Raw genomic sequence first — 20,783 nt, 5'->3', positions numbered from 1 at the left:
AGTAGACTCCGAAACAACAGTGCTAACCGGAGGCGTCGGCAGATCTTTTGCAATCGCAGATATAACTGGCCAACGTCGTTCATACCTTAGTTAGAATTTAATTACTTCGTTTGAACTTTTTTTAATTGTTTTATCTATTGGCATATTCTGGTTAAAATAATCAATTAATTCAGCAGACAATGCATTATGGCTTGAGCCCGTAGATGTTTGATGAGAATGAGATACAGATGGTGACGACATGGCAGTGGTAGTAGATGAACACATTGCAGATGAATCATATCTATACGAATTAATGCCTTGAAATAAATTAAATATTTCAGCATCTTCTTCTTCAATTTCAGCGGAAGGAGTAGGTGCAGATGGTACCCAACTAATATTGATACCCATTCGGTTCGCATATAATTCATACATTTCACATAACGTTTGCTCTAAATTTCTATATGTGATAGATGTATCAAATGTTAAGGCATTTGAAATTTGATCAATTATATATTTAGTTCCCGATAAATTATATCGGGGTCCATCACGCATGCAAAAGGAAATAACATAGGCAAAATTTTCCAATATTTTCTAAATTTTAATTCCATAGAAATTATAATTTCACTAAAATTATGGTCATTTTTGTATTTATGAAATGTTCTTACAATTATATAAAGATGTTCAAGCACCATACAGCCGGTGGGATAGTAAACGTCCAATAAAATTTTAGTGGTTTCATAAAAATATGTCAAAAATCTTTTAACTTTCAAAGCTATTTGTCTATCACGTTCAGTCAACATACCCTCGTCATCACTTCTAACATGTCTATTGTTATAAAAGTCAGTTATTAAATGTTCAAAACCTTCACATGACTTTAATAACTAGTAAGTAGAGTTCAACCTATGACCTACATCGCTAACAAATATTTTAGCATTTTGCACTTCTATTTCAGCAGAATAATCCTCAAATGCTTGTTTTCTACTTGGGGAGATTGTGATATATATTAGTGCGTTCCTAATATTTTGAAGTTCATCCTTTATATGTCTTAAACCATTTTGGACAATTAAATTCAAAATATAACATACACAACTAATAAGAAACAAATACCCACTAAAATCAAGTTGCAGTACCCTATGCAATTTATCAGCAATTACTTTATTAACATTAGCATTATCGAAAGTAAATTAACGAATTTTACCTTCACAATGATATTCTCTAACAATACTAATAATAGCATTAAATATATTATTAGCGTTGTGAAGAAACTCAATAATTCTAAAAGCAATAATTTTTTTATACATACACCAAAGTGGGTCTATATAATGTGCAATTGCAGCTATATATTCTCTTTTATTAATCATTTCCCATATATCCGAAGTTAAAGATATGACACCCCTATATTTTTGCAAATCCATAATTAATTGTTGTTTTGTTTTAGTAAAATATTGTATTGTATCGGAACGAAGAGTGTTTCGACTTACCCCCAACGTACCTTGGCTGCAGATATTCTTTCACATACGAGACGTAGTGTTGGTTGTCAATTAATGCCAAAGGTAACTCAGCACCAGCAACAAGCTTCATCATTCCGGTTCGAGCTCTCTCCTCCGAATACACTTATGTGGATAGGGGTGCAACAAAACCACCGGCATCTGGATTGCCAAATTACAATTGTGTTTGACAACCTGGAATAAGTCTGTGTTTGGCCGCACATACTTTGTAATGACGATTGAGATGGGTGGTACCAATTTCTCTTTGTCATGCCAATCTTTGTTGGCAGTATTTAGATACTGCTTTGGATTCTGAGACTCCGTTGACGGTTTTTCCCGTTGAAATTAACTTAAAGTGATCCCAACATTTTGCTTGTTTTTCCCCTCGCATCAGGAATGTTTAATTCAGCCTCTTCTTCCTGATCGTATTCCGTTTCAGGAACGTCAACATCATCCAAATTAATTTGGATTGCCACTTACATGATGATGAAGATCCAAATCTGAAATATCTTCAGGTAGGGATACGTCATTTAGACCTTCAAATTAATTTTGAAATTGATTTTGCGGTGTCATAGGCGATTCGTTTCCTCCCACACTGAACAAGTTTTCGATGCGTGAATCCATTTGTTTAATTGTAATAAGTAATAACTAGTAAAAGAATAATTGTATAAATGTAGTGAGAAATGAAAATTGGATGAAATTTCAATAAATATAATGAGAACTGAGAAGTGAGATAAATAAAAATTGCACAACTATCAACACAATACAAGAGAGTTGAGGGAAAGATAATTGAGAATTGTGAGTGAATTGTAGAAAATTTTGTGGCTAAATACCACTATTTATAGAAGAAGAAGAGGGAAGAAAAAAGATTAAAGGACCGAAATGGTCACTGAATTTTTTCAGCGACCTTTAACAGTCACAAATTAAAAAAAAAAAAAGTTAGTGACCGTAACGGTCACTTTTTAAACGAGCCCACGAGCTGGGCTCGTCTGCTCGTTTTCAATGAGCCACGAGCTGGGCTAGTGGCTCGTTTATCTCAGCTCGCCCACTAAATCGGCCTGCTCGACTCGCGCTCAGGCTCGTGTTTTTACGAGCCCGAACCTCCCACGAGCTCCGTTTTCACGATCGAACTGACGAGTCGGTTAGCCCATTTGCCACCCCTACCACTTTCTTATTAGAGGAGGGTGCATATAATTGGTGGCAGTTAGTATAGAGCACATATCGAGACCCTTCCATTATCACTTGGACAGAATTCAGATGTATCTTTTATGATGCCTATTACCCTCAGTCCTATAAAGATGCAAAGCAGGAGGAATTTTTTATGCTAGTACAAGGGCAGATGACAGTTGTAGAATATCAAGTGAAATTTATTGAACTTTCAAAGTATGCCCAAGTTCTACTAAGCAACAAAATTGATAAATGCAGACGATTTGAAAATGGGTTAAGGGAAAACATTCGGTCAGTAGTAACAGGTGCAGGCTGGAATGAATTTCGTAAATTAGTGGAATCAGTTTTGAGAGTAGAAAAGAGCATTTCTGATAGGCCAAGTGTTAGAGAACAAACAATGTTCAGGGCAAGCGGTAGTCAGACAATGGTGAGTGCTTCTAACTATAGATTGCCTTAGAAAGACGGTAGAGGATTTCGAACTGGTGTGTCCAATTCGGGTCAATTCAAATCTCGATCACGGGGAAGTTAGGGGCCTAGATTCAGTCACAATATTGTACAATAGCCATCCAGCTGTACTTATACTCAGGGTTCTTCTTAGAGATTATTTACTTCAAGACAGGGCGAGAGTTTTACTGGCACTAGACTTCCCTATTGTCAGTTATGTGGAAGACCTCATCTCGGCACATGTCTAAAGTTTAAAGGGAGCGGAGTCTGTTATCGTTGTGGTCAAGGCAGACATATTAGAAGAAATTGTCCAATTCTATCACAGAAGAGTAGCATAATACAGAAGACGTTTGCTCGGCAGAGTGTTGGTAGTACTAGATAGATCAGAGAGATGATTCAGTTAATAGAACAAGTGCAAATAGTGTAGCCCACTCTAATATTACAAGCGGTAGTAGTACAAAATCAAAAGGTCAGGCAGGACGGCTGAAGACCCAGGGCAAAGTTTTTGCTATGACTCAGCAGGCGGCAGAGGAGTCACCAGATGTTATCATGGGTATGTTGTCTATTTTTGATAGAAATGCTCGTATTTTGATTGATCTTGGATCTACACATTCTTTTATATCATTTGCATTTGCTTTATATGTGAATCAAAAGCCAGAAATTTTAGGCAGTTGTTTGGTAGTGAATATACCAGTGGAAAAATCACTATTAGCAAACAATATATATCGAGATTGTGGGATTAAGGTAAAGGAGAACGAGCTAAAGACAAATTTAATACCTCTTGAGATACATGATTTCAATGTTATCTTGAGTATGAACTTTCTGGCATCAAATCGAGCTTCAGTTGATTGCTTTCGAAAGGATGTTGTGTTTAGACAGTCAGGACAGCCTGAAATTATATTCAATGGACATCGCAAAATTTTATCGTCTTGTTTGGTATCTGCTATTGATACTAGAAGATTACTCAACAACGGCTGCTATGTATATTTGACTCATGTGATTGATATAGATGTTAGCAAACTAAAACTTGAAGACATCCCAGTGGTCAAGGACTTTCCAAATGTATTTCCAGAAGAATTACTAGGCTAAACGTCGGACAGGGATGTAGAATTCACTATAGATCTGATTTCATGAACTGCAGCTATTTCACGGGCACCCTATAGAATGGCACCAGCAGAATTGAAACAACTAAAGGTTCAGTTGCAAGATTTGGTAGACAAGGGTTTCATCAGACCTAGTGTATCTCATTGGGGAGCACCAGTTTTGTTTGTGAAGAAAAAAGATGACATCATGCTACTGTTCATAGATTAGAGACAATTGAACAAAATAACAAATCGCAATAAATATCCTTTGCCACATATTGATGATTTGTTTGATCAGCTTCGCGGTGCTACAGTATTTTCAAAGATTAATTTACGTTCTAGATATCATCAACTTAAAATCAGGGACAGTGATGTGCCAAAAACTGCTTTCAGGACAAGATATGGTCATTTTGAATTTCTTGTGATGCCATTTGGGTTGACCAACGCACCAGCAACATTTGTGGATATGATGAATAGAGTGTTTCACCCATATTTAGATAGATTTGTGATTGCATTCATCGATGATATTTTAGTATACTCTCATAATCACGATGAGCACATAGAGCATTTCAAAATTATCTTGTAGACTCTACATGATGAGCACTTATATGCTAAATTCAGTAAATGTGAATTCTGGCTTGATAGAGTTTTTTTTTGGGACATGTCGTATCAATAGAAGGAATTTATGTTAACCCGCAGAAAACTGAGGTAGTGGTAAAATGGGAAAATCCTACTAATGTGACAGAAATTCAAAGTTTTCGTGGCTTAGCAGGTTATTACCGTCGTTTTGTAGAGGGATTTTCTAAAATTGCTTTGTCTTTGACTAGTTTGACTAGAAAGAATGCTAAATTTTTTTGGAATGAAGATTGCGAAAGAAGTTTCCTCGAATTGAAGAATCGATTAGTGTCAACTCCGATTCTTACCTTTCCATCACCCGGTGAAGAGTTTGTGATATATAGTGATGCTTCATGTTAGGGTCTTGGTTGTGTCTTGATGCAGAATGGGAAGGTTATAACGTATGCTTCCAAGCAGCTGAAGAAACGTGAACTGAGTTATCCTACACATGACTTAGAGCCAGCTGCAGTTGTCCTAGCCTTGAAGATTTGGAGACATTACTTGTATGGCGAGAGATGTCAGATATATATAGATAATAAAAGCTCAAAGTATATTTTTGACCAGAAAGAGTTGAATTTGAGGCAAAGAAAATGATTAGAGCTGATAAAAGATTACGACTGCAAGATTGATTATCATCCAGGGAAGGCTAATGTAGTTGCTAATGCTCTCAGTTGAAAAATATCGAGTCCTATGACACAGACTAATGCAGTATGTTCATCTTTGCTTGGTAAGTTTAGAGCTTTTCATGCCCAATTATCAGTTATCAATGTAGGAGCATTGTTTGCCAACTTCCAAGTAAGGCCTATTTTGATTGACACAGTTAGAGAAACTCAAACTCAAGATCCAGTGTTGAGCAAATTGAAAGAAAAAGTTAGTAAAGGTAAGCATACAGATTATACCGTTCGAGATAACGGAGCTTTAGTTATTGGAAACAAATTATGTGTTCCAAATGATTCGAAATTGAAGGGAGAAATTCTTGAAGAGGCACATAGTTCAGCTTACGTGATGCATCTAGGCAGGACAAAAATGTATAGTGTACTCAAAGAACACTATTGTTGGCATGGAATGAAGGGAGAGATAGCTGAGTTTGTATCCAGATGTCTCATTTGTCGGCAAGGGACACCAGATCGTCAGAAAATAGCATGATTGTTACAAACGTTGCCTATTCCTGAGTGGAAATTGGAATACATTACTATGGATTTTCTATTTGGACTTCCGCGGACTCAGAGTGGACATGATGGCATATGGATCGTTGTAGACAGATTGACGAAAACTGCTAGATTTTTGCTTATTAAAGTCTCTCACTCGTTAGATGAATTGGCAAAAATATATGTTGATAAGATAATCAGTTTGTATGGGGCACTAGTAACTATCGTTTCAGATAAAGATTCTCGTTTCACTTCTAAATTTTGGCCTCGTTTGCAGAAAGTTATGGGTACTAAACTTCATTTCAGTACAGTTTTTCATCCATAGACAGATGGTCAGCCAGAAATAACTATTCAGACTTTGGAAGACATGTTACGAGTTTGTGTATTACAGTTTAAAGAGAATTGGGATACTCATATTCCTTTGATGGAGTTTGCTTATAATAACAGTTATCATTCGAGTATAGAAATTGCTCCTTTTGAAGCATTATATGGTAGGAAATGCAGAATTTCAATAAGTTGGGATGAAGTTGGCGAAAGAAAGTTATTGGGTCCTGAATATGTCCATATTACTGTTGAGAAAGTAAAGATAATTAAAGAAAAGTTAAAGACAGCCCAAGATGGACAGAAGAACTATGCAGATAGACGCAAAAGAAACCTTGAATTTGATGTTGGGGATAGAGTTTTCCTGCAATTTTCGCCATGGAAAGGTGTTATCAGATTTGGTAAACGAGGTAAATTAATTTCGAGGTATATTGGCCCATATAAAATTGTTAAACGCATCGGTCCAGTTGCGTGTTGATTGGCTTTGCTAATAGAATTCTCCAGAATTCATAATGTATTCCATGTTTCGATGCTTCGTAAGTATATTTCAGATCCATTTCATATTTTGGAATCACAACCAATAGAGCTGAAAGAAAATCTTACTTATGAAGAGGAACCAGTTCAGATATTGGATAGAAAGGAATAGGTCTTGCGTAGTAAAACGATTCCTTTGGTTAAAATCTTATGGTGGAATCATGCTATGGAAGAAGCGACATGGGAAAGTGAAGAACAGATGCGTTCTCAGTATCCCAAGATTTCGCACTTAGTCAATTGAATTTCGAGAACAAAATTCTTTTAAGATGGTGAGTTTTGTAATATCTTAAATTAATGGGAAAGAAAAGTCAACTTTGTCAAAAAAAAAAAAAGCGATAAAACAAAATTGGTAGGCAGTGGAGTAATATATATTAACTAAATTCATACAAATCCAAAACCATTTTAGAACATATACAAACATACACAGAGAGAAATAGAAACAGGGAGAAAGAAAGAGAACAAGAAAAAGAGAAGTGTGAAAAGAAAAAAAGGGGAAGAAGAAAAAGAAAAAAAAATAGAAATTTTTTGCTAACGTGTTAGAAATTAAGTGCTTTATACTATTAAACTTGAATTCCTCAATTTTGAAAGGTAAGTAAAAAGTTACTTATTGTTGAGTTATGTTTAATTTTAGAGTTGTTAAATTGTTAGATTAAATTTAATTTTATTGAATGAATTAAGTATAATAAACTATGAAATTAAGTAAAATGAAAGAAAAACTAGTTTTAATGATTGAAGAGACTTTAGAAATCGCTTAAATGCGAAATGATTAAGTTTGAGTATCGCCTATTTAATTGTTGAAATTACTTAAAATAGTTAAATATTGATTTAAAAATTATATTATATTTCAGGCGGCGATAAGGATGTCGGGACAGCTTACCAATCGAGTTGATTTTGGCGTATATAGTTTTGTAGGTAGAAAAATATAAATATTTTTTAAGTATTTATAAATTAAGTATATTGTCAAAGTATGTACAATTATATGCAAATATGTGATCGAATTATATGGTCATTATGGAAATATTTTTTATTATGATACATGTGGGGGATTTCAAAGATTGTATACAATACATTATGAATTGGAATATGAGATATGATTTTGAGATCGACCAGAGAAGTACCCATGATTATATATTTCTTCTAGTTCACGATGGGCCTTGGCCGTGTTTTATACTACACTGATGGATCTTGGACCGGGGATGAAGGTGTATCGACCATGTACATATAGTTTATTGAGGGGCCTTGGTCGTGTTCTAGAATTGATTATGAGATATCTTTGAGACCAACTTTTGTTCACCGGGTGGGGGGGGCAAAGGCCCGTGGCGAAAGTTCTTAGGCCGAGAAGCGGATTACATATTTCAATCAGAGGGTGCATTTTTGGTGAATTTTTCAGCATGTTTAATATGATGAGATTATAGCATAGTTATCAGCTGATGTTTATATCATGATCTTAAGATGATATTTTATGACCTTGTGTAAATATTTCACTTTTTGACTATAATTAAATGATGGTAGCTTGTGATTTATCAAATGATATAAATTTGATCTAGGCATTAACAGATCCTGGCTCTTTTTCACATTCGACGTGGTCTAGCTATCAAGATATTCCTTGGATGGTTAACACATAACTTCATCCTAGTATCTCATCTGTCAAGCCAAATCTTATTACTTGTGTCAATCCATAGTTGTCATAGCCTTGTAGCAATTCTAGCTTGTATAGCCTGGATTTTTTTCTAAAAAGTTCTATAAGATGTACAAATGCTAAACTGTCACATCAATCAGCCAATCTAATGTACATTGACCTAAAACAAGGTAATGCCTATGGCCGAGGCCCTTCATGGAAGATGCCAATTGCCAATTGCCGCATTAATGTACTTCAACAAAGTTGTAATACCTCTCCTTTGATAATAGCAATTTGGACAAAAACATCTAAGGCATGACCTCGTTGCCTTGGTGGACACGTGTTAAAAAGGTGATACCAAAGTAGAGTGATGACTTTACATATCCAATTACTTAACTGACTAATACGTGACCTGTCCCTCAAGTAGAGGCGTGATAGAATTTAATTTTGATAACAAACAATAACAAAATTGTCAATACTCAAATACCCCATGTTGATCCAACTAGGAAAATGTTGTGTTGATAACATGTCTCTTGTAATTGGTGTAGGAATTGGTTCAAATTATTAACCAAAGATTGGAAAATGAAAAGGTGTGTAAAAGGGGGAAATGAAAAGGTGTGACTACGTGTCAACTTCGACTAAATATTCGGACCTGATCCGATGGTCAAATTACAAAAGTAAATAGACCAATTTATTCTACACGTCGAGTAGATTGTCATGGTATATTTGAAATCTTGAAACCAATTTCGGATGAATGAGAAATTGCGGACCAAAGTTGGAAGAAATGAAGTGTTGCAACTTTTCGAAAAGTGCAGGTTTTGGCCAAGTGCTGCAACTTTTTTAAAAGGATGCATGTTTTGGCCCACACTACTTCATTTGCACCCTTTCTACATCTATAAATAGAATCCTATAACATAGTTTTGGGTACACTAATTGCATTGAGCATTCATTCTCCTCTTCCAATTCTCTCCTTTCTAATTCCATAGCATTTAATACATTTTCTTTGTAGAGGGAAAATTTTGTCAAAAGTTCATCGATTTCTTGTGGTTTAAATTGCTACTACCACAAGTTGTGAATCCATTGTATCTTGAGAGACAAGCATCATTCACTATGAGCACCGCAGCGGGGCAATTTGTCTTAAGGAAAGAGATAACATCTCACCTTGGATTATTCTCTATTTCTACTCCTTCTTAATCCTTGTTTTGTGTAATCTTTATATTGAAACTCTGTCCAAATTTCGATTCATATAAATTGTGTTTTGATCATGCTCTTGCGGTTAAAACTGGTCAAACAAATATATCAAAAACCAACCCTTACATAGCCCTTTTTATAAGTCATCACCAACAATCTTAAGACAAATTTCCAATCATGTTGCATTCGGACACCATAGCCCATATAGTTGAATAGGGAACAACTATACATGGAAAATTTTGCAAGTTTCAAAGGTTGAAGGACAAAGCAAGGTCACTTTGAAGATGACATCCAGGAAAAAACTCGTCCGCAACAATGTCCTACATGTGCCGGATATAAGAAAGAATTTAGTGTCCGGGTCTCTACTTAGCAAGAATGATTTTAAACTTGTATTTGTGTCCGATAAATTTGTGTTGTCTAAGAATGAGATGTATGTAGGGAAATGATACATGTGTGATGGAATGTTCAAGTTGAACGTTCTTACAATTGTACCGAAGCAAGTCGTTATGAATAAAACTATAAATTCCGTTTACTTGCTTGAGCCTTCATGTTTGTGGCATAATCGATTAGGACATGTGAATTACAAATTATTGCCCAAACTAATGAATCAAAGTTTAATTCCGACGCATAAAATCAATCATAATCATAAATGTGAAATATGTGTTGAAGCAAATTTGGCTAAAACACCGTTCCATTCAATACAAAGAAACACAACGCCTCTTGAATTGATCCATAGCGATATATGCGATCTAAAATTTGTACAAACTCAATGTGATAAGAAATAATTTGTGACATTTATTGATAATTGTATAAAGTTTTGCTATGTCTTTCTTTTGAGAAGTAAAGATGAAGCCTTAGATGCATTCAAAACTTATAAGGCTGAAGTTGAAACACAACTTGAAAAACGAATAAAAAATGTTCGTTACTATAGAGGAGGTGAATATAAGGCACCGTTTGAAGACTTTTGTTCTGAACATGAAATTGTGCATCAAATAACGGCACCTTACTTTCCTCAATCAAATGATGTTGTAGAACGCAAAAATCGAGCACTTAAAGAAATGATGAATGCCATGTTAATAAATTCGAGTTTACCACAGAACATGTGGGGGGAGGCTATTTTAATGGCAGATACGCTTCTTAATAAAATACCTCTTAAGAAAATGGAAGAAACCATATGAACTATGGAAAGGCCATCCTCCATCCTACCAATACTTGAAAGTGTGGGGGTATTTGGCTAAGGTTGAGGCACCTAAGCCTAAAAAAGTGAAAATCGGTCCTAAAACGATAGATTGCATATTTATTGGATACGCCAATAATAGTAGTGCATATCGATTTCTTGTACACAAATTTGAAATACAAGAGGTACACGAAGAGACCATAATTAAATCAAGGAATGCGACATTCTTTGAAAATATTTTTCCTTGTAAAGATAAGAAAAATACGAATTCTAACAAGAGAACATATGAAACTACCAATGGAACTTCACATGAGGAAGAACCAAGGCGTAGTAAAAGGGCTAGGACTTCCAAGACATTTAGCCCAGATTTTCTAACCTATATGGTAGAGGATGATCCAAAGACTTTTGATGAAGCAATGTCTACATCGGAAGCATCGCATTGGAAAGAAGCTATCAATAATGAGATAGATTCTATAATACAAAATCATACATGGGAGTTGGTTGATTTACCTTCCGGTAACAAGCCTTTAGAATGCAAATGGATATTCAAAAAGAAATTGAAAACTGACGGATCCATTGATAAATATAAGGTTAGATTGGTTGCTAAAAGATATAGGCAAAAAGAAGGACTTGATTTATTTGATATCTACTCACCTGTGACTAGAATCACGTCGATAAGATTGTTAATTGCAATTGTGGCAACACAATCTCGAGATTCATCAAATGGATGTAAAAATAGTATTTCTAAATGGTGAGTTAGAAGAGAAGATTTACATGGAGCAACATGAAGGGTTCGTTTCTCCTAACTAAAAACACAAAATGTGTAAACTTGTTAAATCCTTGTATGGATTAAAACAGACTCCTAAACAATGGCACTAAAAGTTTGACAAAACAATGTTGTCAAATAGATTCAAGATCAATGAATGTGACAAACGTGTATATATTAAACATACATCGAATGCCTATGTAATTGTATGTCTATATGTGGACGACATGTTAATAATGAGCAATAGTCACGAAATGTTGCTTAACACTAAAAAGATGCTAACAAAGCATTTCGATATGAAATATATGGGTGTGGCAGATGTAATCCTAGGGATTAAAGTCTCTAGAACGTAGGATAAAATTTTACTTTCACAATCTCACTACATAGAAAAAGTACTTAAGAAGTTTGACGTATTTGAGGAAAGTCCTGCGAGAACTCTTCTTGATCCAAGTATGCACTTAGTCAAGAATATGGTAGAAAGCATATCACAACTAAGGTATTCACAAATAATTGGCAATCTTATGTATATTACAAACTGCACTCGACCGTATATTGCTTTTGCGGTGAATAAACTTAGTAGATTACAAGTAATCCAAACTGTGATCATTAGAAGGCTTTGACGAGGGTTCTAATGTACTTGAAGTATACCTTAACCTATGGATTACACTTCACAAAATATCCTGCGGTGCTAGAAGGATATTGTGATGCGAATTGGATATCCGATATGAAGGATTCCAAGTCCACTAGTGGTTACGTATTCACCATTGGTGGAGCTGTTGTATCATGGAAATCAACAAAGCAAACGTGCATAGCTCGATCAACGATGAAATTTGAGTTTATTACTTTGGACAAAGCTGGAGAATAAGCAGAATGGCTTCTAAATTTCTTAGAAGATGTTCCATGTTGGCCCAAGCCAGTACCTGCGATAAGAATACATTGTGATAGTCAATCAGCAATTAGAATGACTCGAAGCAGCATGTATAATGGTAAGTCTAGACATATTCTTCGTAGACACAACACCATTAAACAACTGATCTCAAATGGCGTTATCTCCATAGATTATGTGAAATCAAAGGAGAATATTGTGGATCCACTTACGAAAAGTTCGCCTAGAGATCAAGTGCGTTGCCTATCAAGAGGAATGGGATTAAAGCCTACTACATAAGAGTTTTTGCAATGGTAACCCTACCTTGTTGACTGGAGATCCCAAGATCTTGCTTCAAAGGGACAACTAAGTTGTGAAATTTCCATGAAGTACTTAAAAAATTAGAATTCCTAACTCATTCCTATGATACTAAAGTGCTTTCTGCAGAGTGAATAGAGGCTAAGATTATCTTTTAATGACTCTATATCTTGATTAAGTCAAGTGGAGTAGGGCAAAATACTCTTAATAGGAGGTCACCTATGTAAGTGTGAAGTGGGGCCGCTTCGATGAGAATTGTTTAAGGTTTGAATTCTCTAAACGCTTATGAAACCAAGAAGGGTTCAGGGCCAAAATGAACCAAGTTATGAGAACTAAGTACAGAATAGGGAAGATATCTGTGTGAGTACTATTGTCTTGACTTACACCAAAGGCTGAGTGGTTCAAGACCTATGGTTCACCAATTAGCTTAGTAAGTCCGATAGTATTTCACTAAGGGAGGTTCAAAGCCAGAAGCCACCATCCTTGATGTAGTATTTTTTCGCACCCTCTCTACATTGCACTATATCATCGTATTTACATATGTGTACCCAAATTTCATTTCATGTGGGAGATTGTAGGAATTGGTTCAAATTATTAACCAAAAATTGGAAAATGAAAAAGTGTGTAAAAGTGGAAAATGAAAAGGTGTGACTGTGTGTCAACTTCGACCAAATATTCGAACTTGATCCGATGGTCAAATTACAAAAGTAAATAGAACAATTTACTCTACTCGTCGAGTAGATCGTCGTGGTATATTTGGAATCTCGAAACCAATTCCGAATGAATGAGAAATTGCGGACCAAAGTTGGAAGAAATGAAGTGTTGCAACTTTTCGAATGGTGCAAGTTTTGGCCAAGTGTTGCAACTTTTTTGAAACGATGCATATTTTGGCCCACACTACTTCATTTGCACCCTTTCTACATCTATAAATAGAACCCTATGGACATGGTTTTGGATACATCAATTGCATTGAGTATTCATTCTCCTCTTGCATCTCTCCTTTCTAATTCCATACCATTTAATACATTTTCTTTGTAGAGGGAAAATTCTGTCAAAAGTTCGTCGGTTTCTTATGGTTTGAAGTGCTACTACCGCAAGTTGTGAATCCATTGTATATTGGGAGACAAGTGTCATTCACCGTAAGCACCGTAGCGGGGCAATTTGTCTTAAGAAAAGAGATAATGTCTCGCCTTGGATTATTCTCTATTTCTACTCTTTCTTAATCTTTGTTTTGCGTAATCTTTATACTGAAACTCTGTTCAAATTTTCATTCATATAAATTGTGTTTTGATCACGCTCTTGCTGGTTAAAACTAGTCAAACAAATATATCAAAAACCAACCCTTACATAGCCCTTTTATAAGTCATCACCAACAATTGGATCATCAACTCTATAAAGTTAGATTTTATTTGTAACTCTTAAAAATTTGAATTGGAATATGTTTTCATTTGGTCAAGAAGATGTGAATTTGATTTATTGTGAAATTGTAAGTTAAAAGTTGGGACTTCCTTCTTTTTAAAGGTTCACAACAAATTTGCTATTTGACAAATAAGTTGAAGACCAATGGTTTATTTTACCCTAAAAATTTCTATTTACTAACTTAATAGGATATCAAAATAGAAGATGCGTCTATTCTATTGATTATTTATGACTTTTGCTAATGTCATAGTTAATAACCAACTCCTACTGTTGTTGCTAGATACCAACGGTTAGTGATGGCCGGGGCGGAGTTCCACCCCGAATGGGGCAAAAAAATCCACCCTGAACGGGTTGGTGTCCCGCCTCACCCCGAACTCACCGTATGAAAGGAATAAAAGATTAAAAATAGTTTTACTTCTAGACAATTCATCCGTTAAAAACTCATTTTAAATTTGTATTTTATTCCCTAATAATAACATAACTTGAAACTTTGAAAATAAAAATTAAAAATTAAACGGGGCAAAAAGTTGCTCCTTCCCCGCCCCGAACTCGCCCCATTGCTATTCCTACCAATGGTATGTCCATGTATACTAGCTAGAGCATTATGTTGTGCTTGTATGTGTGTCATATTATTTCATAGTTTAAACATAACTAATAAATTAAATTAATTTTTTCTTATTTGATCGATCATCAATTAATTGATAGACAGTCACAACTGGAGAGTCGCTTGCAAGATATTAAAATTGTTTCAATTTTTATTTTTTTTTTCATTTTAAAAACATTTTTTAGACGAAAATGTGAAAAAGAAATTTCCTGTGAAGATTCACATATATATTTTAAGAATTTTGTAACATACTTTAGTGATCATCTTACATCTTGTATATACCATTAGTAAAAACTATTCATCTCTGAAAAATTGAATTTCGAATCAGGTTCTAAATTTCTAGTCTTCAAAAATGCCACCTTGTGATTATAGTTTTTTTTTAATCTTTATATTGCTTTTGTTGATAGAAATTATCCTAAAATATCATTTTGTACAAATCAGCATTTAAAATGGTTTTCGCTCGAAATAGAATTTTATTCATGACAAGATTTTATGTCCCACAAAGATTTGTCACCTCCTTAAAATCCTAAGTGGATTGTACTTACCGTACTTAAATTTATGAAGATACCCAAAGTAAGCATCAATTTTGTAGTTATAATTTCTCAAAAAGGAATATTTACCCTGAAATTTTCTAAAAATGCAATGATCATAAGGAGACGATATTTTTGCATTCCTTAGATGGCACACATAACATATAAACTTAGATTACATAGGTTGATGCATAAAAAGGAAAATGAGTTTTACAAATGACATGTAGGTGACCCACAACACTATCAACGTTCTTTGATACATTATTTTAGCAAACACAACATTTGACAGGATGAAAACACAATACCAATTGCGAAAAACGATATTAAGATCCCACGTTTCAATTCTTTGTCTTGCAGCAAAGTTGACAAGATCTACCCTGACATCCACAACATTCCAACAATCTTCTATGCGGCAATCCACCAAGTGGTTCTTCGAATGGGATGTGAACAGCCCCTTGGGTACTCAGGGTGGAGGTTGACAAAGCATTTGGCTCATCAGCATTTGAAGCATCAGCTAAAGGGTTGCTAAGGTAGCACAAAAGAACAAAACCCATGAAAACTGCAAGCATTTTAGCCTTAGACATGTTTAAAATTAAAGTTAGGTAGTAAAGTAAAACCCATGCAACAGGTAGAGATTTTTATAGAGTTTGCAGCACATAACCAGTTTTATCCCCTGCCGGCCTACAGAAAAAGGCTACTACAGAAAGAACAAGTTATATTACAAAAAGGTTATATTCGATTTGTCCTAAAGAATAAGTTGTTTTATACCAAGTTTTATTTTAAAACCTATATAGTATTCTTCTCAAGTTATGATCTTAAGAAATATTTTATGGGTGTGCAAGAACTTGAGTAGAGACAAAGAACCAATCAACATATTGGAATTGTCCATCTGAGATGCCAAAATCAATTAATAAACTAGAGGTCAAAGCCAAATCACATTCTGGGATTCTCAGATAAACAAATAGAACTTTTATTTTTGGAGAAATTTGTTGGAAAAATGAGTGAATTGGCTCACTTTTGGCGCAATTTTTGGTGAGGCTCGTTGGTCCAATTTGGAATATCAAAGTTGATATGTGTTCTCCTCCGCGAGAACATCGAAGTCATGTATTTATTTGCCAAAAATGAAGTTCGGGTGAATGAAAAATTGGAGTCTAAAGTGGACCATTGGAAATGGTTTATGTTGGTGGAAAAACTTTGTCCACTTTGCATTGGAATGGTGTGATCATGTGTAGCATAGATGCTCTCTCCACGTGTGCACGTAGGGGTGTAAATCACAGACAAAAATAGCCTTCGGACCTTGAACTTGAGAGGACCGAACGGAGCAAAAACTGGCCAGTTTGGATTGTCCGTGTTTTGCAATTTTTTTTTGTTTTTCCAAATGACTTTTGAGTGTCTGAAACTCCTAAAACTCCAATGGTCGAAATCGAAGTGTAACTCCAAAAACTGCAATGGTTAATGCAGAAAACTAATGGTTAGATTCAGTCTTTATAATTCACTCAATTTTCGGCAGTTCACACACTGAAAATTTTTGTCTGCAATTTCCTTCCTGTTTTTTGTTTTGTTCCATCTCATTCCAGTAAGGTGATATTGTTCGAACACTCGCCCAATTCGCCAAAATAGAATCGCGGTGCTCGGATTCTGCTGGTTACTGTTGTATCATAGGAGACAGGCGTTCGAACTAAACCTCTAGCACCACGGTGAGGGGATGAATTTGTCTTAAGGAAATTTTGTTTACACAGGCCTTAGGTTGAAATCATATCTGCTATTTATTTAGTTGCAATTTTGCAGATTTATTTATTTAATTTGCAACGTACTTGAAATTTATGTTAGAAATAGATAAATAAACTAAACTGTTTTTTTTAATTCGTTACATGTGTGAAAAATTGATTTCACATATAGGGTATTTCTATTTGTAAGTGAAAAAATTTGATGTTATTTTAGTTAGTGTATGAATAAAAACATTTTATGCAATTTTTTGTGCAAATACAGTGAATTTCGCCTACAAATACAGTAAGCTGCCATATATGGTGAGTTACACTGTCAAATATGGTGAGTTGCACTGTCATATACAGTAAGCAATTACCAAATACGGTAAGTGTGAATCCGGTGTCTAAAATACAAATACGGTATATGAGAACCCGATTTCGCTCCATACACTTCCAATTAAACATAACAACAAAATTTGTTGAAACACCTCATCTAAACCAACCACTAATTTCTTGTGTAACATTGAAAATAGTCTCAAGTTTGGAGTCATATAAGGTAAACTGAAGTAAAAAAATTACAAGCTTACAAAGTGCAATTATTGTTTGTTGATTTAGATCATTGATCTCAACAATGATTTGTCTGCTAAAGTAGAAACTTCATCTCTCTCTCTATTGAAGGAGACGGGGGTAATCTTGCTGCTATTAAAACGAAAAGTTTTTGACATCATAAAGAGACGAGTGGAAATGAAATTTTATGATTGTTGAAATGTGCTTCTTTAAAGTAAAGATGATACAAAGAAAGTGTGCACGACTACACTAAGAATAATTTTTCTGCAAATGGAAAATCGGAAAGTAATTTATCCACATTCTATCAGAGCCATAGGGGAATATCCAAAAAATACAGTACCTCCCAGAATCTATACCATTAAATTGAGGGTCTGGATTAACTTGCCGAGACTATGATGATCCACAAACTTTTGAAGAGGGAAAGGATGGTACAGGTAGTGGCAAGGTATTATCCTGATGTGAAAATCTAGTCCTTCCTACTAAATGCTGCCAAGGCTACTTGCAAAATCATTTCAGAAATATTATAACAAATATTTCTTAATATTTTTCCACGACTGTAAAATAATTCTATTTCCATTAAATTTGCAGCGTCATTTAAATTTAATTTTATTTTTTATTTTTTTGACACGAGTGTAGAATGTTTACAAGTGGGTCCTCTAAGCAAGAATAAATAATATTATTTTAGTTCGTGACTTTTTTTCTAATATGTTCTATTGGGATGAGAATTTTGTTCATATCAATCTATGTATTACTTAAAATATTTGAAAAATATGTTTTGCAAGAAAGTATTTAAGATAATTTCCTCGTAAAGCTCTTCTACAAAAAGCAAAAACCACTCCAACGAGCCCCAAGTCAATTACGTCTATCCAAAACAAGTAGACTTGAATCATACTAGATGCTACAATGGATAAGGGCCCTCTATCATTGCACTTCCAATATTCTTTGCTCTTTCTTATTGGATTACATAATGGCACTTCAAGGCCGATCGACTATGTGACAAATTTAATCCCTATTTGGCTCTCATTTTCTGAACTCATTTTTTTATCAAATTCATTATCAATTACATATGTTATAAGATCCACAACTTATATCAATTTTTTAATCATATATTTCATCAAATATTAATAAAATATAACAAATATTTGATTTTTAACTACACCAAACATAGTATGACGCCTTGACATATCATTGACCGGACTATTTTAGACAAGAATATTCATTTGAATTTGTCTATTTGGCTCATCAAAATTTGAAACTTCATGGGATAAAGGGTTGCTAATAAGGTAGGGATTTATATAGACATGCTCATGCTCATGCTTATGAAGGGGTCAAGTTCATGCATTAAATAGGGATTTATATAGACATGCCAGTTTTATATGGTGACGGCCTAGCTGTTATAGAAAGAACAACTTATATTACACAATTTTTTGTTTGATTTTTCATAAAATAAATTCTACTAATTCAATTTTTAGTTTGACCTCTCTTTTGCATGGATTCTTATTCATATATAAAGCAACGGTCTATTGAATGACGTTGCTTGTCTTATACTAAGTAATGATGACATGACATATTAATTCATTGATGGATAACAAATTTTAATTCAAATATTGAGACTAGCCATGAATGCTTCCACAAATAAATTAATATGCAATATCACCGGTGCTTACTATAAGAGAGTAGCGATGCGCATTAAATCATTTCTCCTTAATATAATCACCACTGAGAAATTTTAGGAGTCTTGAATTTGTCATATTCACATAGTTTTCTATTTGATTTGCATAAATTTTGTTATGGGTCATAGAACATTCAATGAAATTGCGATTGGGTTACTAAACTTTAATTTTATGTCAAATTTCACAACTTTTTTACATTCTCACTCACCGTCTTCCAAACTGACAAAAATTTCTTTGTTAGTTGCAGATCTTATTATACTATTTCTTCGTCCCTCCAGCTAGGGTTAAGTAGAAGGCTATATACTTCAAAACATGGGAGGCTCCTCTTAGAGCCATCTACATCTTAAAAATGTTGAGATGATCTTCTAAGTCATTTTTCTCTTTGCATCGAGGGTTCTTGGGCATCATGAAGTTGGCAAGATGGAGGCTATTCTTTAATCTCCTCAGAAAAATAAAGATTGTAATTATCATCGTCTCTCTTGGCCGACCTGGATGGCTCGACCTCACCAGGCCTTTGTCGAGGTGGTTGAGTTGGATACTGATAATTTGCTTTCTAGCCTCCACTTCTATAACTCTTCTTTCTCGACTTTTTCTAGCTCAAGAATATCATGAGGCCTATTTCTAGATACTCCATTTTTGGGCCTATTTCTGAGCGTCACTCCTCCCATCTTGCCAAAGAAGTTGGCGGGCTTCGAAGAGCTCATCTCTTACTCATAAACAAGAGAAAGGTTTCCTCATTTATCTAGTCCATGGCAGGGGAGGCTATAGAATAGGTATCGGTGATGTCTACTTTTACCTCCCTTTCAAGGGGCTAACCTATCTCCTTCATATCATGTGGATTGCCACTTTACACTTCCTTCTTTTTTGTTGTTGACTTCTCCTTTAGCTTTAGTAGTGGAGTTCGAAGAAGCCTTGGTGTTGCACATTTAGGGGAATTTTGCCTATCCCTTTATGCTCGAATTTGTCAGAGAAGGAATTGCTTGACAACATTCTATTGAATCAGGTTCCTCCTGTTGACTCTCATAATTGCCACCTCCTTGGTGAGGCGCGTATAGCTATACCTCTTTTTCGGTGATGTAGTTGTCAAAGTTGAACATGTTCGGCAGCCAAAGCCTCATTTTCAAAAGTTTCTCTTGGTGCCCTTCGTGGATTCATCACTTTTCCAAAAAAATTCACTAAATTTTTTATCAAAATATCCATCTTTTCTTCGAAGGCAGATTTTCTCTTAAAAGAGTAATGCTATTTAACATCATCATCAGTCTAGTAGCGTTAATGTGGCACTAAATAATATGTGGAATTATATAAGTCATTTAATTTCATATTTCATTCAACCTATCATGTAGTACCACCTAGATGGAGGTTGTAACTTCAGTGGAACTACATAGCATTTAATTTTTCCTCTTAAAAAAATTTCACTTGTGAAAAAAAAAAAGAAAAAAAAAGTAAGCTTTTACTCATGGGATTTCTCGTGGTTATTATGTGGTCCAGCCAGGGGCGTCATGCAGGGTCAAGTGACCCCCAAAATTTTGAAATTATCTTTCTTTTTTCTTTTCTCTTTTTTTTTTTTTTTGG

At 34.8% G+C, this 20,783-nt stretch overlaps 1 protein-coding gene across 1 annotated transcript; it reads left to right on the top strand.

Annotated features, from left to right (window-relative positions):
• The first annotated feature begins 203 nt into the window (after positions 1–203).
• Positions 204–4,166, top strand: LOC111392263. Its single transcript, XM_023017559.1, has 6 exons — positions 204–247; positions 342–390; positions 1,757–1,821; positions 1,906–1,981; positions 2,755–3,060; positions 3,456–4,166. Exons 1-6 carry the CDS (start codon positions 204–206, stop codon positions 4,164–4,166), a joined length of 1,251 nt encoding a protein of 416 aa, XP_022873327.1.
• The last annotated feature ends 16,617 nt before the right edge of the window (positions 4,167–20,783 follow it).

The sequence above is a fragment of the Olea europaea genome, unplaced genomic scaffold (genome assembly GCF_002742605.1).
Source record: "Olea europaea var. sylvestris unplaced genomic scaffold, O_europaea_v1 scaffold910, whole genome shotgun sequence".
NCBI lineage: Eukaryota > Viridiplantae > Streptophyta > Magnoliopsida > Lamiales > Oleaceae > Olea > Olea europaea.
Note: the sequence above shows the minus strand (reverse complement) of the source record. Positions and strands in the feature narration are given on the sequence as shown.